The 25,330-nt window shown below is 37.8% G+C and overlaps 4 protein-coding genes across 8 annotated transcripts; 1 reads left to right on the forward strand and 3 right to left on the reverse strand.

Annotated features, from left to right (window-relative positions):
• Positions 1–6: 6 nt before the first annotated feature.
• LOC108623959 (nicotinamidase) lies at positions 7–5,609 on the forward strand. 3 transcript variants are annotated; one of them, XM_026812665.1, is made up of 6 exons: positions 7–512; positions 609–706; positions 1,275–1,536; positions 2,756–2,902; positions 3,211–3,447; positions 4,568–5,609. In XM_026812665.1, the coding sequence occupies exons 1-6, from the start codon at positions 465–467 to the stop codon at positions 4,781–4,783; spliced, it is 1,008 nt and encodes a 335-aa protein (XP_026668466.1). In that variant the 5' UTR covers positions 7–464; the 3' UTR covers positions 4,784–5,609. The 3 variants fall into 3 exon arrangements, with proteins under 3 accessions (XP_026668466.1, XP_017878360.1, XP_017878361.1); XM_018022871.2 differs by having other exon boundaries at positions 7–706; XM_018022872.2 differs by lacking the exon at positions 3,211–3,447 and having other exon boundaries at positions 7–706; positions 4,331–5,609.
• A 28-nt stretch (positions 5,610–5,637) lies between these two features.
• LOC108623900 (CD209 antigen-like protein A) lies at positions 5,638–7,922 on the reverse strand. Of its 2 annotated transcripts, none has more exons than XM_026812666.1 (6): positions 7,465–7,922; positions 6,994–7,058; positions 6,714–6,923; positions 6,252–6,356; positions 5,895–6,186; positions 5,638–5,807 (listed from the first exon to the last, which is right to left on the reverse strand). In XM_026812666.1, coding segments are annotated over exons 1-6 (828 nt in total). In that variant the 5' UTR covers positions 7,467–7,922; the 3' UTR covers positions 5,638–5,653. The 2 variants fall into 2 exon arrangements, with proteins under 2 accessions (XP_026668467.1, XP_017878242.1); XM_018022753.2 differs by having other exon boundaries at positions 7,461–7,922.
• Positions 7,923–7,963: 41 nt separating this feature from the next.
• Cad96Cb (protocadherin Fat 4-like Cad96Ca) lies at positions 7,964–16,219 on the reverse strand. The gene is made up of 17 exons (XM_018022762.2): positions 15,707–16,219; positions 13,154–13,440; positions 12,967–13,059; positions 11,925–12,032; positions 11,767–11,868; positions 11,416–11,541; positions 11,138–11,332; positions 10,926–11,013; positions 10,753–10,862; positions 10,526–10,672; positions 10,259–10,373; positions 10,109–10,178; positions 9,909–10,019; positions 9,655–9,828; positions 9,175–9,515; positions 8,743–9,017; positions 7,964–8,665 (listed from the first exon to the last, which is right to left on the reverse strand). The coding sequence occupies exons 1-17, from the start codon at positions 15,771–15,773 to the stop codon at positions 8,576–8,578; spliced, it is 2,499 nt and encodes an 832-aa protein (XP_017878251.1). The 5' UTR covers positions 15,774–16,219; the 3' UTR covers positions 7,964–8,575.
• Positions 16,220–18,928: 2,709 nt separating this feature from the next.
• On the reverse strand, positions 18,929–24,293 carry LOC108623904 (inactive ubiquitin carboxyl-terminal hydrolase MINDY-4B). Of its 2 annotated transcripts, none has more exons than XM_018022757.2 (10): positions 23,162–24,293; positions 21,250–21,335; positions 20,747–20,964; positions 20,435–20,660; positions 20,291–20,356; positions 20,036–20,106; positions 19,817–19,967; positions 19,535–19,734; positions 19,153–19,305; positions 18,929–19,084 (listed from the first exon to the last, which is right to left on the reverse strand). In XM_018022757.2, exons 1-10 carry the CDS (start codon positions 23,304–23,306, stop codon positions 19,039–19,041), a joined length of 1,362 nt encoding a protein of 453 aa, XP_017878246.2. In that variant the 5' UTR covers positions 23,307–24,293; the 3' UTR covers positions 18,929–19,038. The 2 variants fall into 2 exon arrangements, with proteins under 2 accessions (XP_017878246.2, XP_017878247.1); XM_018022758.2 differs by lacking the exon at positions 23,162–24,293 and adding an exon at positions 21,400–22,520.
• Between the last annotated feature and the right edge of the window lie 1,037 nt (positions 24,294–25,330).

Consider the following 25,330-nt stretch of genomic DNA (forward strand, 5'->3'; position numbering starts at 1 on the left):
CTCCTACACGAGCACGCTATATTTACAAAGCACGCTACATAGCTACTTATTATCCATTATGTATGTATGTACATACACATGTATGTATGTAATTGTTTTCGAAACACGCTATCGAGCTCCAATGAGTTGTCTATCACACGCGGCATTGGGGCAAGAAATCCTTCACGATGGTAGTAGGGATAATCTATCATTGGTGAGAGTGAGAGCCATGCTCTTTCTGATACCGTCGTGCGTGAGGGATTTCTTGCCCCAACGCTGGTCACGCCGTGACGTGAGCCGACAATCGATCGATCGTCAGGAGTTGTCGAAACATTAAGTTCGGCCGGTATTTTCAAGCTAACCTCATGGAGTGAGCGAATTCGCCTGGTTGAACCAATGAATTTTCGTGATCGGAGATAATCGTATAAAAGATAGTGTAAAGTAAAAGTAAAAACCCGGCCGATTATATCTTATAACGTGAGAACATGAACGGAAATCAATCGGTTGATTCGAATGGCGAGAAAGAACGACAGGTAGCCGAAAAATTCTTGAGCAAGTTTAATTTGGCGGTAGAGGATGGTAGCCTGAGTTTCGGGAGATTTCGGTCGATATGCGAAGAACTTTTCCAGCCGGACGAGATTCAACGGGAGGAGTGGAGAATTCAAGATATGTTCGGTTTATTTGACCAAGATAAGGACGGTGTTTTAAAGGCGCAAGAATGGCGAAGGTAAGTACTATTGAACAATCGATCTATTGTTCGTTGTTCGTATCACGTAACCAAACCAATAATGTAATTGTTTAACTGAATCACCGGACGCGAGTACGTAACGATACTCTGATTATTCGATTGATTGCTGTTTGTACATACATTAACACAGGATATGTATGTGTAAATACATACCTGCAAAATTACCTGTAAATATACCTGTTGTTTATTTCGATTATATACGATGTAAGGTGGAAGGAGGAAATCAAAGAAATCTAGGAGAAACCCAATAAAGTTCTTCTTTCTTATTCAATATCTGGATGAACTTATGATTTTATAAACGCATGACAAAATATACAATACTAATCAAATTTTTACTATATGATTTGTTTCTCTAAGCTGTTTATATAAATAGTATTTTATTACGTCAGATTTTACTATCGTACTGAAAAATCTATATTATCGTAAGGTACGATATTATGATGAAGAACTGCGGACGGAGTATCTTTTCTTCGAAATCGTGTGATACAAGTTATTTCCTCGTTCGTAACATGCAGTAACTTTGAACTTCTTATTTTATAATTAACAGATTTTGTGATTGGTTACGGGTAACTCTCAACCCTGTCAATGCTCTACTTGTCGTAGACGTGCAGAACGATTTTATCGATGGTTCTTTAGCTCTTCGTAAATGCGAGTACAAGCAGGACGGAGCCGAAGTGATACAGCCTTTCAATTATTTGATAAAAAACGGGCGCTTTGATAACGTTATTTATTCGTTAGATTGGCATCCGGCAGATCATATTAGCTTTTACGAAAATTTGCATTTACGGGAATTACATCCAGATTCAAAGGTACGTAGAGTAAAGTAGCAATTGAGATACGAAGCTTAGAGAAAAGAGTTAGCATGCACTACAAACATTAGCATATGCCTCGGTAAGAGAGAAATCTGAGAAACACGTTATCTATTTCAACATCTCTTGTACTTAACATGAACACCTTTTGTGCTCAAAGAATGTTCGCAACGCTGCGACACGTGCGCCCGTCGTTTAGCTTGTTTTGGAATTCGAGGATATTTATGGCATAGCTATATTTGTCGTTTCATTCACAATGAGAGTGCCCTTTACGTCTTCCAGATTCTATCGGTCTTTTGAAATGAGAGAGTTGACCGTATGATCAGGGATGGTATACGAAGTCCTTCACGACGATAGTACCATATGGTGGGAGTGAGAAAGAGCATGGCTTTCTCCCGTGAGGGATTTCGTATACCGTCTCTGCACACAATTGAAGAGGAAACTTGTTTCTCCAAGGTTGCGCTTTTTTTTTGAGATATTGCAGGCACAGTTTCCACCGTCCACATGGCGTTCTCCTTTCTTTGTTTTTTTTCTTTTCGCACATGTACCCAGACTTCGGCGGGAAAACACGCGGCCGTCTATTTCTGGTTTAAAGAGGAAAAGTTTGTTTTTAGATAATTACATAAATGATAAGCCAGTGTTTAAGATAACACAGGTTTAGGATACATACCCTGCATCTGCATTTAAAGAAATAGAATTGATTGCATTTACTATGGTTAATATAATAAATTAGAAAATAGAAAAAATAAAGTTACATATTATACAGGTTGTCGCTGTAACACTGAACACTCGTGTATTTTCTATCGTACATTGAATGGTATTTCATATTGATTTACCTGCTGTAACATTTCAGTATACTATGCGCTATTATCGTAAAGAATTCTGTTTATGAAAAAAAAGGACTTTCTGCTTATATTCGTCGAAAAGTTTGCGTTTGTCCTTCAGTTAGCCAATTCTATCTTCTATCTGAAAGGAGCCAAATGTTCCTCTGGCCATAAAACAGCGCTCATCTATAGAAACTTATTTTACGCGTCTGCACTCTCTCACGATCAATAGAACACGCAGGCAACGTGTTTTCAGTCACTTTCATCTGCTTGCAATAAATTTTGGGGATGCGTGCCGTACTGAATGGCGACCTGGCTTGACTTTACTTTCATTTATGGTGTTCGGCGTTATAAATCTGTCTCCGAAAATAGGCAAACGGTCTTAATGTACACAGGTAACAAAAGCAAATGCCAAGCCGTTCGACAAAGTGATTTTCGCCGATCCTCATTTGGAGCAAATACTTTGGCCGAAGCATTGCGTGATGAACACGTGGGGAGCTGAATTGCACAAAGATCTCGTGATCGCGGTAGATTCCAAGCAGGTTACATAATTTTCTATAGACGATTACAATTCCAATTAAAGCCTATAAGTCTTAAATCATGAAACTATTAATAAAAATACTTATTTCCTTTACACGTACACTTATCAATATTTTATCTCAAGCTAAGCTAACATCTAGATATTTTTTACGGATATAAGTATATGTATAGTTTATATTTCTTGGCAGTAAACTTTGGCAAGGATTCAGAAATATAACTTTGTATTATTGCGATTTCGGAACTTATAGGATTAATTGTGTACATGATGTAAAAAGTATTTTAGAAAATAAGGTTCCTAATGTCCATTCAGGTACTTAAGGGTACGGACCCGACAATCGATGCTTATTCGGCGTTTTGCGATAATAGCTCGAAGGGTTACACAGAGTTGCAGGCAATTCTACAGAAATTAACCGTGACCCATCTGTACGTAGGCGGTCTCGCTTACGATGTCTGCGTGAGGGCAACATGTTTAGACGGACTGCGATTAGGCTATACTTTGGCTGTTATCGACGACTGCTGCCGAGGTATAGACGCAAATAACACCAAGGCCACTAAAAAACATTCTATCGTACATTGAATGGTATTTCATATTGATTTACCTGCTGTAACATTTCAGTATACTATGCGCTATTATCGTAAAGAATTCTGTTTATGAAAAAAAAGGACTTTCTGCTTATATTCGTCGAAAAGTTTGCGTTTGTCCTTCAGTTAGCCAATTCTATCTGAAAGGAGCCAAATGTTCCTCTGGCCATAAAACAGCGCTCATCTATAGAAACTTATTTTACGCGTCTGCACTCTCTCACGATCAATAGAACACGCAGGCAACGTGTTTTCAGTCACTTTCATCTGCTTGCAATAAATTTTGGGGATGCGTGCCGTACTGAATGGCGACCTGGCTTGACTTTACTTTCATTTATGGTGTTCGGCGTTATAAATCTGTCTCCGAAAATAGGCAAACGGTCTTAATGTACACAGGTAACAAAAGCAAATGCCAAGCCGTTCGACAAAGTGATTTTCGCCGATCCTCATTTGGAGCAAATACTTTGGCCGAAGCATTGCGTGATGAACACGTGGGGAGCTGAATTGCACAAAGATCTCGTGATCGCGGTAGATTCCAAGCAGGTTACATAATTTTCTATAGACGATTACAATTCCAATTAAAGCCTATAAGTCTTAAATCATGAAACTATTAATAAAAATACTTATTTCCTTTACACGTACACTTATCAATATTTTATCTCAAGCTAAGCTAACATCTAGATATTTTTTACGGATATAAGTATATGTATAGTTTATATTTCTTGGCAGTAAACTTTGGCAAGGATTCAGAAATATAACTTTGTATTATTGCGATTTCGGAACTTATAGGATTAATTGTGTACATGATGTAAAAAGTATTTTAGAAAATAAGGTTCCTAATGTCCATTCAGGTACTTAAGGGTACGGACCCGACAATCGATGCTTATTCGGCGTTTTGCGATAATAGCTCGAAGGGTTACACAGAGTTGCAGGCAATTCTACAGAAATTAACCGTGACCCATCTGTACGTAGGCGGTCTCGCTTACGATGTCTGCGTGAGGGCAACATGTTTAGACGGACTGCGATTAGGCTATACTTTGGCTGTTATCGACGACTGCTGCCGAGGTATAGACGCAAATAACACCAAGGCCACTAAAAAACTAATTGCAGAGAAAGGGGGTTTAATTACTAACAGCCAACACGTTCTCGCGATAGTGAATGAAGGTAAACGAAGTCTCGTTATGAGTCATCAATCTGCGAGAGTGATTGCTTTAAACGATCAGAATTTTTCACAATCAACCCCAAATGAAAAAATAAAAAAAAATGCTCTTCCTTGTACTTGTCCTAACAGTGTCCCTGAATAACTCGAAATATCATGAGACGGTCAATTCATATCAGCTTTACGTAAACTATAAAAATCATAGACTTAGATTAGTATATTGTTGATTTTTATTCGAACTTTTGTTTGTTACTTCTGATTGAGGATCAAATAGATCGGCTTGGGAGGTAGTAAATATTTTACGGCATTGGTGTGTAGTCTTTACACTTATTAAATACCTAATTTTGCTATATAAATTTGCAGTCGACACATAAGAGAATGGACCGAACGTCGAACCGCTTCCATTCAGTTTTTACCTCTTCCATCAATCAGTCTCCCAACCGGCGCTCGGTCTATTCTCATATGTCTATGATAAAAATTTGTTTAATTGTGATGCACTTCAGTTAGCTTTAAAGAGATATTTATATTTTCATAATTGAATTTTGCATTTTTTTAAAGTATACACACATATATCGTCGAACATATCAAATGCAAAAATTTATTAAATTAAAGAATTTATTAATTGAATTGAGAAAATTAACAGAATTGAAAAAAGTTTAGTGAGTCAGTTATACTGAATCAGTAATAATGATCGTCTTATATGTATAATTGTCGTATAATATTCGAAAAACAAAAGACAAAAACGAAACTAGTACTTAACTGCGTATAAAGATTAAATAGTATTAAGTAAGACAATCTCGACTGAATATATGTATACGAACCACACTTTACAGTATTCTTTTTTTGGATCAAAGAGAAAATATATTAATACATATTAAGGAGAAAGAACACATTAGAGAATATAAAATACTTTTCTGTAGTATTGCAAACGCTTTGTATTATTCAAACGAAATAAATATACATGAAATAAATAGCATGATTAAGAGTTACTGTACATCGATCATTAAATTTAATTTTATCCACTTTTTATCGTTTTCGCAGTTCTTTCAATTTTGTTCGCCGATTCGTCATCTGTTGTTAATTTGCAAGCATATCTATGCTTCGCACCGCAATCATCGCTTTGATAAGAATACAGTCTGGACGTTGAATTGTAGAATAGTTTCAAGCACCTGGAGATGTAAAATAATTCAATTTTAATTCTAATTAAATTCTAATTAGTTCATTAATTCGAAGATATTTTGAAATTTGTATCTCACCTGCCATCGCCAGGAATAGTCTGTTTGGTATTTTGGAAGACTGGTTTGGCGCTGCTCGCCCAAATCCAAAGAAGGCCCGGATTCAGGCCGCCCGTCCAAAACGTTTTACCCTTCAATTTCGAGTTCGTTTGCAAACTAGCATACACATCGCGTTTCTCATCATCCGTATCGAATTCCAACAATTGGCCACCCATCCCGCGACAGAGGCTGGCCGACGATTTCCAATCAAAATCACGATTACTGAAGTGGTAGCAATTCTGACCGATTTTTGTATAGTTCGAAGGACAAGATTCTATGAAAAACAATAACAAAAAAATTTTGATGATAAAAACGCAACGAAATAAGTTAAAATATTACCTTTCTTATCTACGTTTCCGGAAATAACGTAATAGAGAAGCTCCTCTGCTCTTCTGAGACGGTTTTCTAAGAAGTCTACTCTGTAAACGAGCTTCTCTATCGCCCCTGTAATATATAATTAAATAAAATAGCAATTTACTTGAGAATATAATTATACAATTATTACTATAATTAAACTGCGGACTTTTATGCAAAATAAAACTGTTATGGTATCGATTTAAATAAATAGCAGTATTTATTAATTCTAATCTTATCAGCCAAAATGTAGAACTTAACTTACACCTTGAATATACTTAATTATTTATGCGCCTACACCTTCACACACTGACGATTCATTTTACACTTCATTGTAGACAGAATAAATTAAACATGCATTCTTTATATTTCCTGCACTAGTTTTTCTATAAATGCATAAAATGGACAGTTTAATTATAATAATCTATTTAAGGCGTATCAGATTACCAAGGAGATACAAATCGGTTTCGGAAACTTCTCGTTTACTTGTTGCTTTGCTCGTTACTACGAGACTCTTATCTCCGAACTTCATCACCTTTGACATTCTCCCTATTCTGGAATCGGAAACAATCCAATCTTCCAAAATTTCGCTCCATGGTCCTGGCGATTCAATTATCGAGACGTTAGAAGAATTTATAGCAGACACCGCGTAATCACCTAGTAGAAGACAAGTAATTTAATTACAATCTGTTTTTCTTGTGAGAAGGATTTAGTTATTTATGTGTACCTGGAATTCCAATGCAAATAAATAAAACCGAGAGGTGAACAGATATCTTAAGCTTCATGGTAAACCTGAAAGTAGGGAACGGATTAAGAAAAACCGACTTTCCTTTAAGAAAGTGGGTGGTGAGATTGGTGCGTCATGCAAATCACTTAGTCAGCGTATTAATGTTTCTTAATTAATATTTAACCGTATTTGTTTTATCACTATTTTTTTCATATACGTATTCCATAAAACAAAGTTTTCTATAGTTATTTACTAATACTTCGTAGCAATTAAAATAGAATTAGAGAACATTGGGAAAATCACATGAGTCTTAATTAATATTTAATCGCACGTATTTAAACAGTAAGGATTTTTGTATACGAGTTCTCAGTGAAATAATGTTTTTTAATGTTTCTTTTTCACTATTATTTTGTATTAATTAAAACGTCAGAGAATATTGAAGAAATTAGATAAAAAAATTCACTCACTTACATAATATTCGTGAAACAGGGATGTTCTCTTAGCTGTTATCATTCCAATCCTGTTTGACCGTGGTTTCACCTGTTCGATCCGCTTCCGTTCACGGTCAATGTAAAACTATCTGAGACCTACGGCAGGCTCTTGCGGGTCACTTTCTCTCTCCTCCTCGAAAAACTGTTTGTGAGTCACTTTCTTCGTTGGAGCCAACCACGTGTTTAATCAATGATTCTTATAAAATATTTGCCTATCGTCGAAACGATGAATTGAAAAAATTCTAAGAGATCAGCTGTGCTTTTAAAAACTTCGTGATTAGACTGCAGATTTTATTTTATAAGAAAGTTGAATTTGCAAAGAATAAAAACATTGCCTGTAATGTAAAAATATAGAATGTAAAAAAAATATCAAAAACAGAGTAAACTTTGCGATACTTCAATGATAAGGGAATCTCATATGCAAATCACATTATTTAAACTGACATAAAATAAGATTAGACTGCAGATTTTATTTTATAAGAAAGTTGAATTTGCAAAGAATAAAAACATTGCCTGTAATGTAAAAATATAGAATGTAAAAAAAATATCAAAAACAGAGTAAACTTTGCGATACTTCAATGATAAGGGAATCTCATATGCAAATCACATTATTTAAACTGACATAAAATATTTTATTTTGCATAAAAATGCGCAGTTTAGTGATTATGACATTTTTCTTCGTCCTGGAATGACATTACAACCGATTTATCTATAGAAAGTGAGTGGTTTGAAAATTCTTTTGTTTTAATATATTAAAAGCAGAATCGTGCGACGTGGGTTTTCCCGAGGACCGTCCCACTGACACGGTGACACAGAACTTCATCTTCTCTTTTGGAACGCGAATGAAACAGCCATAAACAGAAAACGAATTTATATTCTCGTTCAACACACATCATCTATATTATGTAGATATACAATATCAGGCTCGTTTTGTATAGTATGTACATTTTATTTAAATTCATTCAGCATTTGGAAATAGTACATATAACAATTGATTTACTGGGAGAACTATTTATTGAAGAAAATCATCAACGCAGTTCGATAAAGCTTAGAGATTAATTGGAACCATTCTGTGTTTCAGTCTTTCGAAGTTAAAAATACACGGTGAGATTAAGTCGCTCGTTTCCGCTCTGACCATTCCTGGACCTCGTTTCCGCCGCAACTTCCACGCTATCCACCGTCTAAAAATAGATTTACGTATTTAATGAATAATAAAACTATCTGTCCTACATGGATTAAGAAAAATAAGATAGTTTACCCTGTCATCGTCGTCCCATGATAATTTTTTGACTCTCTGCGAGAGGGAACAAACGGGCCACGCAGGTACCAAAGAATCCGGAAGATCAACGGAGTAATTGGAAGATTCGCGGGATCCGACGTTCATGTTAGTTTTCGCGCTCAAATCGTTCATATTCTGGACGAGACCGCCGATGTTGGGTATGTTGCAGGTCGCTGATAAATTCGGAGGGTTCGGAGGAGCGGGAGCTACTTTGTGTCTCGCGTGAGCAGGCCTCTGCTTCGCCGATGTTGCGTCTAATATAAATATTAATTTCATTTGAAGTCTATTACTTAAAATTATTTAAGTAGCTTAAATGGAAGTAATTCGAATTAACGACTGAATTTTAATTCAAGCAATTAAAAAAATCTGCAACCCTGAAAGGAAGAATTTACGAATAGTATATTTTCTTACTTTTAATCGTGGCACTATAGTTCCTCGCTCCGAAGACGGGATTCGCGACATCGTTGCTGTTCATATTCCTTTCTTGGAATTGAGCATTGTTACTGTCGTCGACGATTTCTTGATCAACGCGATCCTCTTCCTCCTGATCGTCTTCAGCCTCGACTTCGTCGTTCTCGTCAATACTAAGAACACCTTCGGTTCGTGCCCCCCTTCGAGGTATCTCGAGGGCGTCCTGTAGCATGTTCGCCCCGAGTACTTGAGGAGTTGGACTCAAGGCAGAAGGAACTGGCGACTTTTCGCGGTAGCCAGTCCCTACGGAACTCACCGAGCCACTAGCTTTCGGCCTCTTGCTATAACACGTTATTCAAATTCAGCAGATTTTAATAATTAAACATGAATATAGAGATGACTAAAAACATATTTAATAGTGTGAAAGAGTTGGGAAAAAATAGAGGCGAATTTATTTTCTATTAGATTCATTTTACTTACTTTTTATATATATACAAAATTAAAACGAGTATTATAACACCGAGAAGACCCAAAACGGCGCCAAAAACAGCAACGAGAAGGACACTACTGCCCAACCATGCAGGTGCAGCCCTTGCAGCGATGGGCAGAGAGCCACTGCTCGGTATATGCACGATCACTGGGATCATGCTAGACCTAAACGAAACATTTCCTTTCAATGAATGACGAATATAAACATTTTCCAAGTAAAAATTTTCATTACATGATTGACTCACCTAGGAGGGCGTCCAGAATCAGAGGCTACAGCCACTAATCTGGCCAGAGAACCATTAACAGTCGCAGCTGATCTGAGAATTAGCTCTCCATTGTCACGTATCTCGAAAGACCTATAATAATTGAACTGTTTAAATTTAACACTATAATATCCTAATAATAACAATAATAATATAATATTCTACACGTTTCTGTATTGTACCTTGCATCTGGTCCTCTAAGGGATAGACTAACTTTATCATCTCTGTCGCCATCGGCAGCTTCCAGTTTTCCTAAAGGATTCTTACTATTATCACATATGTTACGAAAAGTTTATTTGACCAACTAATTGCGAAAGAGAAAGTTCGCTTACCGACGACAGACCCCTCTCTCAAGGTTGTCGCGTGGAATTCGTACCTGGGATGACGAAACCGGGGTTCCCATTCATTTACATCCTCGACAGATACATTAACGCGTGACGTGTCGTTCTGCAACGTTTCATTCACAATCTGTATTTTGTCGGAATTCTTTTTCAAGAGAGACAAGCGTGAAATACTCAAATTTTAGCACATTTATGCCTCTTACAAATTCATAAGAATCTATAATTTAGTGATTACAAATAAGCTATTAGAAAACATACGTGATGACCGTCAGTAACGCGAACCAGGAAGCTATGTTGGATCCTCCTTTCGTGATCTAATGTGCCTTTTAAAATTAATTCACCGGAATTGGTGATAGAAAACCTCTCGAGATCTTCGATTGCTCCCACGAGCCAAAACCTCAGGTTCTAAAAACGCAGAAAAATGATTTACAATACATAATTATGTTGCAAATATATAATGTAAAGAATTTAATATTACGACTTACAGAATCTACTTTATTTACTGCCGTTGTTAACAAAACACTCCCCGGCGGGGTATTCTCCGGGATGCTAGTCTCGTGATCCCTTCGTATAAATTTCACAGGTAATCTTCCACCTAATATATTTATATCGTTTTAATTATTTGTGAATCGAAAGGGTGAATTATTTAATTACGTACCAGCGGTGGGTTCGACGACCCAGTCGCTCTCGCGTGAAACGATTATAGTAGAAAGAGCGTATTTATCCGGATTGTCTACCTGCGTGGCCTGTCAATTAATAAAACAATTTTTTATATATAAGGCATCCCAAGCATTTTTTAATATCAACCTCTGTTCGAAATGAATTTGTTTTATATTATCAGAGGCATTAATCATTAATTAGAATGCTTGCCTTAACGACTATTGTGGCTGGGGACAAGAGTTCATGTTCGTACAGCGGCCGCGTTATGCCAACTTCGGCCGTTTCCGGATTCAAACTGAGAAATGGTAGAATTCCTCCTTGAATCGTGTACTTAACTGGGGCATTGATCCCTAAATCTTGATCGACAGCTTTTATCGGCGCTGGGTCTACCTTCAGCAGCCTTCTCTGAAAGAAACGGATCATTTATCACTCTTAGCCTGATTCTATTATAATTAATTCATTGATTTCAAATAGATATGTAATTTTACCGTTTTGATGTTTCGTGGAATAATTATTTTATACTGATCATTTTGGAAGGCAGGATTTTGATCGTCCGCGTCAATCACGTTCACGTAAAGAGTCGTAGTCGATGATTTGGGAGGATTCCCTTGATCCTATATAGAATTTAAATTAATATTAATTACTGCAGATTTTTAGGCAAAATTAAACATTTAGGGTATCGAATTAAAAAAATATTTTATTTTATCATTTAATGATTGAAATATCTATTCTGCTTTGAATATTCTGAATAGTTTTTATAATTTTTGTACATTCAATTTTCTTATGAATACATAAAATCTAACTGCAATACTAATAAAATTTTTCGTTGAGTGACTCACTTGTGCGCGGATATCCACGGAGAAATTAGCAAGGCTCTCGTAATCCAGTGGTTTCCTGAGAACTAATGTACCCTCCAACGCATTGACGAATACAAAGTAGTCCTAGAAAATATTATTATTAATCTCTCTAAAAACGAAAAGGAAGTAAAAAAAATTACCGAATGCGGTCCAGGCAGTACGGCATATTGAACAGTCGAATACGGTCCCGGTTGATCGGCATCCGCTGCTCTCACTCCTTGAAGAACCCTAGTACCGACTACCGTGACCTAAATCAATTTTAAATTTAAATTCATTCATTAAAAAATTGTATAATAATTAAACTACGGATTTTTATATTACACTTTTGATACTTTGTACATTTTCGTGCATCAGACTTAAAGCTTCTATTTCTTCCACATTCAATTCTTTTACAAATGCACGAAATTCGCAAAATAATATTAAGAAGCATAAATGAAATTGTTTCTTCACCTCTGAGATATTGAGAACGTACGGTGCGTTTACGAACTGTGGTGCATTATCGTTCGCGTCAGTCACACGAATATTGACTGGTATCACGAATCCCTGCAAGTAAAAATAATCAAATTCGTTATGCTGCTACATTTTCATAGGCGCAGCATAAATATTGTGAGAAGAGTATCTTGTATATTGAACGCACAGGATCCAGAGTATGTTTCCTCTCGCAAATCACGTTCACATAAACGCTGGCAGGTCCATCAACGCCCTCCTTGTCGAGAGGCCTGATAAGAGTCAAGTTCTTCGAATACGGCGAGAAAGCAACGGGACTGTCGATCTCTTGGAGTCTGAGCTCGATGTCACCCTGCGGCCCGGGATCGCCCAGCACCCCGAGGACGCCCACGATGTCACCGACCGGCAAATCTTCGCTGACGAAGAGATGCGCCGCGGTGGCACCGTTCTCCAAAAAACATCTTGCATCACGGATCACTATATTTTTATAAATTTCATTTTATAGTACAATTGCTGAGTTTGCAGTACTATTTTGTATAGAACTTTTCATGAGAAAATTGTGAAGAGGCGAAAGGTAAAAAGATAAGACGGTTAATGTATAGCCGGGAACAGGTTTATATGTAAATACTGGAAAATCAGACTTAAAGCTTCTATTTCTTCCACATTCAATTCTTTTACAAATGCACGAAATTCGCAAAATAATATTAAGAAGCATAAATGAAATTGTTTCTTCACCTCTGAGATATTGAGAACGTACGGTGCGTTTACGAACTGTGGTGCATTATCGTTCGCGTCAGTCACACGAATATTGACTGGTATCACGAATCCCTGCAAGTAAAAATAATCAAATTCGTTATGCTGCTACATTTTCATAGGCGCAGCATAAATATTGTGAGAAGAGTATCTTGTATATTGAACGCACAGGATCCAGAGTATGTTTCCTCTCGCAAATCACGTTCACATAAACGCTGGCAGGTCCATCAACGCCCTCCTTGTCGAGAGGCCTGATAAGAGTCAAGTTCTTCGAATACGGCGAGAAAGCAACGGGACTGTCGATCTCTTGGAGTCTGAGCTCGATGTCACCCTGCGGCCCGGGATCGCCCAGCACCCCGAGGACGCCCACGATGTCACCGACCGGCAAATCTTCGCTGACGAAGAGATGCGCCGCGGTGGCACCGTTCTCCAAAAAACATCTTGCATCACGGATCACTATATTTTTATAAATTTCATTTTATAGTACAATTGCTGAGTTTGCAGTACTATTTTGTATAGAACTTTTCATGAGAAAATTGTAAAGAGGTGAAAGGTAAAAAGATAAGACGGTTAATGTACAGTCGGGAACAGGTTTATATGTAAATACTGGAAGGTAGTATTTCTTCAGCTGCTCGTGTGGATCGTGTTCCTTCGATCTACATATAGATAGTGTGGTTTTTGGGTTTCCGGTTTTTTTCACGGTTCACCGCTGTCCATCCTGTCAAGGGGAAGGTTCAAAGAAAACGTAGTCCTATAGAATATCAGACAATAGAACCTTCTGATATTTAAAACACTTCGAATCAGTCCGAAGCTAAGAACTTTTGAAAATCTTGATGAGTCTTGAAAGTATTGATCGTCTTAAGAATTTTGAACATATCGATAGGAAGCCGTAAAATTTAGATAAGCATCTGATATCTGAGAAGCTCTTCTTTATTTTTGTTGAAGATATTCTAAGAAAAAATATAGAAAAAATATTGAAATATTGGAAATGCCTTTAGATTGTGAACTTTTATTATGTTTTTCTTGTTAATTTATTAAGGCCATCCAAACTTTGAATATTATAAAAGAAAGCCTTGAATTTCTTCAGTCGTAAAAAGCTTTCGATTGGATCCAAACTGTATTTTATATTTTATGTCCAATCCGAATAAATTTTAAATAGAAATAGCACGCATGTGATACGAATGGTCAACATTCACGATGCGTCATAGAGATTAACAAACCAAATTAATACAGAGTAAAACGCGGAATGTGTGCATGTACGTATATGTACATATAAGTCATTTAACAGGAGCTGGTACACGAGGGGTTTAGACGTGTGCGCTCCCTTGGAGCGAAGTTCCGCCCGCTGCCAGCTCACAGCGTATCGACGATGCAACAACGTTCCGCCGTTGCCTTTCGTAATCTTTTTTCCCCTCGACAGTCGAAGAGTTTTCCAGAAGAAAATCTTGTCATTAGTTCTGATCCGATGGAGGGGAATAATGGAACAAGAACCCACCGTTCACAGTTAATACTATCCATTACGATTTCGTAACAACGTTAACTGTTAAACTTGGTTGTCTCGAATTATCTACATTTGCAAAACGAGTGTTCAGAAATTCCATTGCAATAAAGTATGATAAATGTCCCAATTTCTGTTCATGTAACAATTTTTAGTCGCCGGCTTATGATTGCATATAGGATAGCCGAAAAAGAGGTCAGCGAAGCAAAATTGTCGCGTGAACAGAAATTGGGTCTATATTTGGAAAACGAGTATTCGGAAATTCTATTACAATAAAGTATAATAAATGACTCAATTTCTATTCACATAAGTTCTGTTCATGTAACAATTTCTATTCACTGGCTTAAGGATGTATTGGCTATANTTCTAGAAAGTGTAATATATGCAGTATATAGCCTATACTTCCTTAAGATTGCATGTAAAATAATCGAAAAAGAGGCCAGCGAGGAGAAACTGTGACGTGAACAGAACAAATTGGGTCATTCACGTAGTCATGCAGTAAATTAGAAATCAATTTTTGCCACGTTATCTGACAAAGTCGCGCGTTAATGTTTGAACCAATAAACCGTTCCGTTACACATTCATTGACTAGTATTACAATCGGTCTATTACACAATGGATAAGCCAGGTAGAAAAGTAATACTAATTCACACGATTATGCACGGTGAAAAAGTAAACGAACGTTTAAGTCTTATCTTAACAGGTTTGCTTCCTTTGTACGACGATAGCGTCTTGCAATTATCGTACATGGGAAACACCGATTCTTCGCGTGAACGACTCAATTCTTTCTGCAATTCGCTAATCGTATACACGTAGTATAGATACCGTGTTGAGAGGATATCACCGCGTCTAATTTATTACTACGGCCTAATTATCATGCTTGCTTTCCGCGAAACGAGGAAGAGAAACGGAGACATAAAAATTTTTCGCAATGCAACTCGGCTTTCTAAGCGGGACATGCGATCGTTGCCTCGGGCAGGGAAACTGGCCAAAGGGAAGTCCGAGTGAATTTCGTGGACTTCGTGCCCGTTCGAGTCCCTTTCGTAAAACCGCAGCTCCTTCTGCGTGACGGTTCGCACGCGATCAACCGTGTGATGAAACGGAAGACGGTGCGATTAAGGTCGCGGCCAAAATGGAAAGAGGAAAGCGAAGAGGGCGAATTATGGAGCGGAAGGGACGAAAGGGGGAGAAAGCAGGTGGCGTGAGAAAAGCCGGCAGACCCACATTGTCCAGCGTGTAAATGCACTGTGCAACAGAGGATGGGCAGGATCTTCAGAATGCTGTGTTTCATGGCGATCCAAGGACATCCTTCACCGGTCCGGGCAACGGCCGATGCATCTGCAATTTCGTACAAAAAAATTACACATTAGTATAATTAAACACATGTTACTTGTCGATCTTTATGAAGCGGAAGATATCGATTTTTTGTTGTTCTTAAGATCAGTTTATGAGAAACTCTATTTGCTTTTGAAAGTATGTCTGGTTGGGGAATACTGAAAAGTTTATGGAGGCGAACTGTAAACAGGAGGAAGTCCCCTTAATTATTGTGCATAACTTTTTATAGCAAAACTCTAACTGCATGTCGTTCTTCAACTGATGAAGAGATCAATTATGATGTGTGTAATTCAATTTAATACGTGATATACAACTAAAAGCTGAATAATTACTCGATTAGTTTACAAAGTTTAAAAATATTTAGAAATAGTGTATCATCTACTTTATTAAATTAATCAGAACTGAATGAAAGTAGCCTTTAGATTGATTTGACACACTTATTTCTGACAAATATGAATAATGTGCAAGAATTTGGATGACACGTGTTTTTAAGTAAAACAATTTTTTAGATGGACATCTGAAAAGTTTTATTTTGCATCAAAAAACAGGATTTCAATAAATCCGAGCTAGTGAACATTTCTAATTATATTAGAACGTTTGAATACTATGAGGAACGGGATTTTGTAACTAATTAGTTCATTCTACGAGACTTGGCTACAGTCTTGGGTCTGTAACGTGTTACGACAGAGGAACGTATCGTTAATTAAGGATCGCGTGATTATAGACAGTTCCCAGCGAACGAAAAGCGAGCGCAAACATTTGTCGGATCGATGTCGGATCGTCGGGATGACGGGCATTGAAAAAAAAAAAAACCGAGCATGTATGTATACCTAAAATGTGTTCGCAACGCCTAAGCATAACGCGTGGTTAGAAAGCATGCGAAGAAACTGCTTTATTACGTGAAACCTAGATACCTGGAACGACATGGAGATCGCAAGTGGGGGTTGCGAGAGCGATAGTTTTGCCCGTGATCCGTTCCAAAGTGCGTAGCCGAAACCAAAGAAGGGCAAAATGAATCGAATCGCGGAGGTAAAAGTTAATTCGTGATTGCGGCAAGTTTGCGGCTACCTGAGAATCTCTATTCCATTCGCGCTGGTAGTTAAAAGAGCCTCGAACCTTTTACGAATTGAAACAGGAAGTCAAGTGATCGTGTCTCGCGATGCACAGAATTCACATTAATTTACCAGTTCGTTAATTGGAAAATCTTCCTCATTTTTTTCTGCAGGGTTTCAATCACGGTACGCAAGTATAAAAAATTGAAAGTAGAATCTATTAGATTAAAAACATCGTCCCTTTGTATTCCCCTGCTAGACAGTAATTGCAATTAGCAAAATAAGAGTATAAATGAAAAGAGAATAGTTCGACGAATCGCAGTTCAATGTTTGAAGAAAGGGTCTAGCCGGATAAGATGGTAAAATGTGCCCTTGAACGAAATTCAACTTGCAATGAGCCATTCGATAGAGTGTCCAAAAAAAACGTCCCATGCCAATTTTCAACCCTCTATCTCAATCTAAGCAATCGCGCCGTACCCTTGTTTAAGCCGGCAATTACAGTTTCTATCGGTTGGAACAAAGCGGTAAAAGCAATCGGCGCGAGAGTAAGCGGAAATAATCCGCGAAACCGAGGAAAAAGATTCCCTCCTGGTAAAACCGAATGATTTATGCTACGGGATGCGCGAGCCGGATACGCTGGTTATGTGGGCCACGATACTCCTCAAATTCACCGACCGTAAACTGAAACGCACTGCCATGGGCAACCGGCGTAAAGTCCTCCCTCTTAGCCACGATATTCGCGATCCCATCGATAATATCCTGGCACAAGGAATGGCCCGATGATTCACTATACTCCCTTGTTCTGTCCGTGCTTCTGTTTGCCGGCCACTTTCACGATCGAAAGTATACAAGTACTCGGTTTTCGCATTACAAATGTGAATCGAATATGACGGGTTAACAATGCAAATCGTAATAATACGTAATACGTAGTAAATTCTCTTAATTTCTCTTCACGTGACCATTTCTACTCACTGGCTTTTGTTTTTCTATAACTTTATATGTAATATTAAACCAGTGAGTAGGAATTATGACGTGAATAGAACTTGGAATATTCAATATTTATATGAAATTCTTATAAGGGTTTGAAAATATTTTATACAATTTGATTTTATGCGTCTATATTTAGATCTAAGCTCTAAACACTTACCACAAGTAAGTTAAGGGTTCGAAATCAACACCTGCACTGTTTCACTGTTCACCCCTTGAAGCTTTAGTATTTTATCGTCTATTAGTGGCTGACGATTTCTTTTAAATTTTCATTACCATTTACTAACAATTCACTCCACTTGATATAACAAACTTTCTATCATCACCCAGCAATCAACCCCTTATCCAACCATTTCATCACACAACAAACTCTTAAAACAGCACGTAACAGGCAATTATTGGTTTATCGAAAACACGTGATATATAATTAAAAAAGGAAATGCACTAATATAAAAAATAGAAGATCTTTGAACTCGTTTTCCCACCGATTTTTAATTATTCTTTTTTAAGATCCATACTTCAAGTACTGCTATTTTTATTCTGATGGAAGAAGCACCTGTCTGCTTTTGATCGGTAGGACTCGCTAGTACGAAACGCGGACGAGTAAAGAGACGTGGTAGACCTGCACTCGGGAAGTTGGTTCTCCATTGTTAGGAAGGGGGGAATCGACGGCCAACCGAGCACCTTCCTGGCCCTGCTTCGAACAGGTGTTTACTTTCATTGGGAGGAAATTAGGCGGCCAGTGTGTGTTTCCGACCCTGCACACACGGCTGCGTTATTTCTGTAAAAACTGAAATCCTGGATTTCGGAAACCAATAAGCGGGAGTCGCTTCAGGCTCAGGGGTTGATGTCACTTTCAGGCCATAACTTCAGTTAATTACGATTTTGTAAAATATATTTCACTTTTAATACCAAGAAAATAATAATAAGTAATACTGGCGTATTGGCTCATGCCTATTTCAAGTTTTTAACATAAAATCTATAAAATATTATACATTTTTGTCTGCTCTATTTTATTTAGTCACAAAATATCCGGGTAATTATCAAGAAAGTATGAAATGTAGAAATAAAATTATTGCCAATAACACTTTATTTCCAAACAGCGAAATGTTTACAAATATTACTAATTAATTAATAAAACACACTTAATCGAGATTTTTCCATTTTAAGAAATAAGTGCGTTCACATTAAAGGTGTACAATTCCATTGTATGTAAGCATCTTGCCACCTGCAAATACGTAGTTGTTATTAAAAAGATTTTGAACATAACAAAGTATTTTCAAGAATCGTTCATACTTGGAACGAATGAGTTTCTCCAAAGGGGTTGCTGCGATGTCTAGACAATCTTTGCTCGGACCCTCGTATTCAGAATCGTTTTCGGAATTCGATCTTGTATCCACGGTTAAAATCGCGTGACTGCCGCCGCAGGTGAAATATTGGATCTCGAATCTTACAAATAAGAATAGTAGACGTTCAACAGATAACAAAAAAAAAAAATAGAGAAAAATCATCTGTACAGGCAAAGTAATATTTTACTTTCACGATTACTATTTGTCACAATGTATTTGAATAATACCCAAGTCGGATCGTGTGCCACTTATCATAATTGAAGAGATATGGGTAACATGATACGTAATAGCGTTTAAATACCGTTTAAATACCGTCGTACGTTACGTACCGTCGTTCAGCGTGATAATTCCTAAGTAATTCGCGGTTCGTGTTGAACAAGACACCATGATGGCCGTGGCATAAGGTGACCCAAATTGGCAAGCTAGGCGTTTTCAATCGAGAACCTGGCGTTTTGCTCATCTGTCCATCACCTTCGTGTACGAGAAATCCTATTTCACTTCTTACGAGTACACCCCATTGCGGTATGGCCTTGACATTTTACATGTTTATACGAATGCATACAAAACTAAAGTTCGAATAGAACAAGGGATAAGGAGGCAAGATTACTTACGTATGTATTTTCATCCCCCACGTGCATCACCCCATTGTGAAGGTGAGGCGAAGCGCGACCGGTTAATGAGAGCATTATAACGCTCGTGGGACCCTCCTCTGGACAGCCGCTTAGTATAGAAGCTTTCGAGTCCTCTAAGTCAGCTCGTATTCTACAAAGATAAAGTCTTGACCGGCGTTCTAAAGATTAACGACAATTAAATTATATGTGAGTACTAACTTGGACAGTCCTCTGGAAAGCAGAGCGCTGTATATCAGTAATATCGCACCGGGACTGCCTTCATCTTGGAACTGAAATAATGTATACGATAGAATTTTGGAAATGTATTTAAAATTCATTTACTATTATTTCCAATGCAGTTGGAATATTTGAAAGAGTTCGGCATTCACTAACTGAAAGCCTGCATTCTGGCAGAGAGAGGAATTCTCGAACAATTATTGTAATTGCCACAATGAATCAACTTATTCAACTTACCAAGTATAAGTATCTTTTGATAAATATCTCCAGGTCCTGTACAGACTCAAACTCGAATAAATGTAGCTACGAAAAACATTCATTTTCACTAGTCAGTGTCTTCTTATCACTTTTTTAATTACGTCGATTTACACTTTTACGTACGGTCTCCGTGAGGCCGTCCTGGAAGTATTGCACGCTGTGTTGCACGTAGGGTGTATCCTGCGGCAAAACGACTACCGCTCTGGGCACGTTCACATTTCCGGTGACGGTTTGATTTGGCGAACAACCAATATTTTGCACGGCGAATCCACCGGCGCAACGCCAAATGATCTCGGCTATCGAGGCTGTCAGGACATCAATTTGTCTATCGTACGACGGTTTCAGCAAACTGTTCCAAACGGAAATAAATTGTTTGAACTATTTTTTTTTTCTATACGTTTCATGTCATATTTTCTACGTAGTCAGTACAATTACCTTTCCGGCGTAGCGTGAGTGTCTTGTCTGTTGCACTTGAACAGGAAATGCTTCAACATTATGGCTTGTACAGCCGTGACCAGTCCTCTGGTTGTGTTCCTCGGTGTCCGTAATCCGAATGCTAAACTTTGACCGTAGGGTCGTAAGGTGAATCCAGTTCTTGACCATTCTTGTCTCGGTGGAGTAGCGGCACTTCCGAAAACCAACGTTCTTAAAAGCTGCAATAAGAAATACGTAACAATGCAGTTGAATACAGAAAACTTGCTTAAGGTAGAGAATTAATTTTCTTACGATCCTTTTTGAATTATAACTACATTTTCATGACTAGACAGTGGATTTTATGAATCTACGAGGAAATTGATGGTACAAACAATATACAGAATATCAAATGCAAAATTCATATTACAATATTTAAACGATTAAAGGAATTTCTATTTAAAATATATTTCTTAAACTGACACTATAAATAATACTACTTTAATAGTTCTTAAAAATGAAATTACCATACATGTCTCCTGGCTGATAGGTTTCCCACCGATCACAGCAGTTTTAGTCAGAGTCCTGGTGTTCCTCGGATATATAATCTTCTCTGCAACAAATAAGCCCGCGCATTATCTTCGTTAATTTTTATATAAATTCTTCGGTTTCTCCACCTGGGTAGAGCTCGTCGGGTTCTCCCATCAGAGCCGCACATCTCGCCACTCTAGCCGACAGAAGCATTTTCTCAACACAGCAAGGACAATTCTAATTTTGCCAGATATAATATAAAAAAAATGGATTCGAAACAGAAACGAAAGGAAATATTGAAACGCCCATGAGACTTGGAACAGTTGTCACTCGATGCACAGTGGCGCAGGCAAGCTATCGACTATCAATTGGGATTCGTGCTGGATTCCAGGTCCCTTTATATACGCTGATCATAGCTAGATAGCACGACGAATCTGTGAAACTTTCGGCAGCACGAAAACGTGTCAATCCAGACAACTCAAAGACACTTTGCCCGCGATAGACATGCCCCAATAACGTCTATCCGTCACTTTTCCAATATGCGCGGCGGTAATCCCGACTCACGCGAGCAATCTAATCATCACGTGTGTACGGGCAATGGGACAGTGCTTGTGGACACGCGTGCCGGAACCACAGCTTCTTCGGAACTTACAGCCACTCGAGAAGAATAATTGGCGTCGACGTTGACACGCATGAAATTATAACACAATAATTTAGGAATCAATTTTTCATTATTGCGATTTTCCCTCTTTACCCTTAATAGACCGAAACATTTTTTCTTCTATAAATTCAAACGTACAAAAATTGGTTGTTCATTAAAAGAAATCTAAGAAGATTACCACAAAATTATGCAATTGTTCCAATTACTCGAGCCAGTGGACGTAAAGCTTATTTTCGCAATCCCGCATCTGGAGCAGAGAAAAATTGAACGGAAACAAGAATCCCGTTTCACCGAAATACATAATCGCGATTCACCGTAAAGTAATAATTCTACGTCCTGGAGCAGCAGCCACGTTCCGCTTTTCGTTTACTATTTCACTTCTACCCTGCATACGTGTGCCATTTACCCATTATACCCAGTTTCGTGTGAATCGTTTCTCGTAACACGCGAACCTCGAAAAACGTACGTTCTTCTAAATCCGCTCTTCTTTAACCCATTTTCTGTTACGAGCTCTTTTTTCCCGCCCAAAGTAATAGTTTCGGTACCTGCCTGTATCTCCCATTATTTCGAACCTCATTTTTACAAAGAATTTATTACATACGTAAAAAAACAGCTTTTATTTCATTTACTGTTTTATTTACTGACTCTAAATGCAAATGAAATATTTTTAATAAGCTTTTAATTTAAAATCCTTTTAATTACGTTTTCTTACTAATTCGAATCTTCTTACTAATTCGAAAATTCTGCCTGTTATTCTGTTTTCTAAAAATAGTAACAAGATGTAGGTGCTGTGTATGATTTCATAATCTTCATAACGTTACCCGAAGTAACGGTAAATAACAGATTGTTAATTCGTTTTACGTGTTACGTGCGCTGGCATGTGTACATCTTGAATACGCTTTAAGAACTGGTTGAATCGCGTGTTCGCGTGTAATCGAGTCTATCGAATTACGAATTCACGTCGGAACAGGCATCTGCATTTGTCGATTACACCTATAAAACGCGGTTTAATTTTCACCAACGATCCATTATCGATCTAATTCGCGAATCTCTTAATGAAAATCAGACTTTTGAAACTGTCTTTCATGTCTCATCAGTCCATTAGGTGCTAAAATATTTGAAGCAAACGTAGCCAAGGCATTTTGTAACAATGCAGATTTTTGAAACATGAGACTGAAAAGAAATTCCCATCTTTCCAATTTATAAATAATTTTGTGACCCTTTCAACGCCTTCGTGATTAATGTACCTTTCTGGCGGAGGTACGCCGGCTTCTCTGATCGCATTTCCGTGCAGTGGCTCTTTCCACGCATCGACGCCGAGGACGCCGGTGCGGACGCCGAACATGAGTTGCTACTTTCCTCAGTCTCCTCCACTTCTTCCATGTTCTTCATTTCGAAATTAAATCCTTACAAACACTTCAACATAATAGAAATCTCCATCGAACCGTAGCTACTGTCAATTTATTAACTTTTATATTTCGCAACCGAAACATCGTCACGGTCCACTAATTAGAATTAGGCGCGTAACATATTTTTATATCATTTTTAGTGGCGGAGGTTTATCTATATCCAATTAATTAACTCGAACGTCGTCGGACCGGTCGACCTTTGTCTTTCACGTTTGATCCTCGATCGATTTTCGTGGTGAGAACGGTTTTAACAGATGGAAGTAGTCAAGTGCTCGTTGCTGCATCGAACTGCCTAGACTGACAGGAGTTAATAATTCCGGTAGGTTTTGGCCGAGTCGGTTCATCGCGCCGCGCACGAGCTACCATCCCACCAGGCTATTGGATACGTATGCATCTATATGCATAACGGCGGGCCATGAACTCGAGGATCCGAAGGCTTAACGGGTTTAACACCTCAGGAAATCCGCTGCGAAAAAGTTTCGAGCGTCAGAAAGTCTCGACCTAACTAACGTTCAGTCGAAGGTTGCTAGTAGTATCGAAATCCAGCTTGATAACAGCAATCAGCCATTTAATAGATTTGGTCTATGAAATCCTACCACGAAATTCTACTCTCGTACGTTATTTGTTACACACGCTTGTAAGAGTATCGCGCGTTAACTGAAATCCTTGATAATCCTTCCTCGAATGACGCTTTGCACATTTGCACGTATATGCATAAAGTACATTTCCATGTTGCAATTTGGAGCAGTACGTCCCGCGCTATCGCGTAGGTTTATCGTGGATGCCGATCTTTGCACGCATTCCACATTTTCGTTCGATAGGGATAGATAATCGAGAACAACGTCTAGAGATTATTTCGAGCAATCCGATAACATTTGCACTATCGAAGAATTGATCATGTTTATTATTCTTGTTCATACATGGTGCATCATTTTTATTAGATTGCATACAGTGGAGATTACAAAAAAAACATTCGATAGGGGTAGATTGCTTTAGATAACGCCGATTGTTTTTGATATTTGCGCTATCAAACAATTGCCGGTATTTATTATTGTTGAATGACAAACTAATTTATCACAGCAACAAGCAATCCTATATCTACTTAAATACATCTAATCTTGACCGCTGTCCTTATTCATCCTATCCTAAATATTCCCCATCCTATCCTGTTTTCATCATTAGATCCCGACTAATCATAAGGATAAGCAGAACTGTACAATCAGGTAAACTTTCATAGTTTGTACTTGCGTACAGAGCTGTACCGTGTAATAAAGTTCCTGAAGCTTCAACTTAAGAATTGTTGTATTTTATTTCAATCTTGGAGAACAACACCATAGAGAGAATAGACCGACGGTTCAATGAGTTTTTATTGAATCCGTAAAAAATAGAGATAACGTGCTTTGGTTGAGCTACTGTCTCTGTTTCACGTATCGATAGAAAAATAAAGAAATTGTTCCATTCATTAAGCTCAAGTTATTTGGGCGCTCGGTCTATTGTCACACGTCGCTGATTCATAAACGATATATTTCACGTGTTACGAAAGTTGAAAGAAAACCATTTAAATTAAAGAATAATGTTTGTATAACTGTACTAGTTAAATAGTTTCTATTCGTGCGTATATCAAATGATTTCACCTGTTGTACATATGTAGATACTTATTTGGTCGATTCGTTCAAACTTCGTGCAGATTATCTTATCGGCCTTTGCCATAATTACCAATTTCCTGACTATCATGCCGGCATAATCAAAATTGCGTTCGCTGGTTAAGTTCAAGATCGTAGTGGATGGAAATAGATGCTCCATATACGGCCTTCGAAGGTAAGTAAAATTCGATATTTCGAATTCAGATACTTAGACAATGAATTTAAATAATCCAGTTTTTATATTCCATTAATTCTTTATTAAGAATAATACAACTAATGCGGTAACACGAAGACAGATAAGTCTCTTAACAGTAGTTTAGATTTTGTCAAGGTGTATATTGGAATATGGGATTTATTTAATAAA

This window comes from Ceratina calcarata, unplaced genomic scaffold (assembly GCF_001652005.2).
Source record: "Ceratina calcarata isolate Rehan_Ccalc_2016 unplaced genomic scaffold, ASM165200v1 scaffold294.2, whole genome shotgun sequence".
Classification (NCBI taxonomy): Eukaryota; Metazoa; Arthropoda; class Insecta; order Hymenoptera; family Apidae; genus Ceratina; species Ceratina calcarata.

What these genes read in the sequence shown, in the direction of transcription:
- LOC108623959 (XM_018022871.2), top strand. Translation starts at nt 465, where the DNA reads ATGAACGGAAATCAATCGGTTGATTCGAATGGCGAGAAAGAACGACAG. An exon ending in AATTACATCCAGATTCAAAG is followed by an intron (nt 1,537 to 2,755) that starts GTACGTAGAGTA and finishes TAATGTACACAG; the next exon opens with GTAACAAAAGCAAATGCCAA. An exon ending in TAGACGCAAATAACACCAAG is followed by an intron (nt 3,448 to 4,567) that starts GCCACTAAAAAA and finishes AATAACACCAAG; the next exon opens with GCCACTAAAAAACTAATTGC.
- LOC108623900 (XM_026812666.1), bottom strand. An exon ending in AACCGATTTGTATCTCCTTG is followed by an intron (nt 6,357 to 6,713) that starts GTAATCTGATAC and finishes TATATATTACAG; the next exon opens with GGGCGATAGAGAAGCTCGTT. An exon ending in ACTATTCCTGGCGATGGCAG is followed by an intron (nt 5,808 to 5,894) that starts GTGAGATACAAA and finishes TTACATCTCCAG; the next exon opens with GTGCTTGAAACTATTCTACA.
- LOC108623904 (XM_018022757.2), bottom strand. Translation starts at nt 23,306, where the DNA reads ATGAAGAACATGGAAGAAGTGGAGGAGACTGAGGAAAGTAGCAACTCA. An exon ending in TCAGCCAGGAGACATGTATG is followed by an intron (nt 20,965 to 21,249) that starts GTAATTTCATTT and finishes TTCTTATTGCAG; the next exon opens with CTTTTAAGAACGTTGGTTTT. An exon ending in CTTTCCAGAGGACTGTCCAA is followed by an intron (nt 19,968 to 20,035) that starts GTTAGTACTCAC and finishes TTATCTTTGTAG; the next exon opens with AATACGAGCTGACTTAGAGG.
- Cad96Cb (XM_018022762.2), bottom strand. Translation starts at nt 15,773, where the DNA reads ATGAAACACAGCATTCTGAAGATCCTGCCCATCCTCTGTTGCACAGTG. An exon ending in TACTGCCTGGACCGCATTCG is followed by an intron (nt 11,869 to 11,924) that starts GTAATTTTTTTT and finishes AATATTTTCTAG; the next exon opens with GACTACTTTGTATTCGTCAA. An exon ending in CAGTAAATAAAGTAGATTCT is followed by an intron (nt 10,673 to 10,752) that starts GTAAGTCGTAAT and finishes CTGCGTTTTTAG; the next exon opens with AACCTGAGGTTTTGGCTCGT.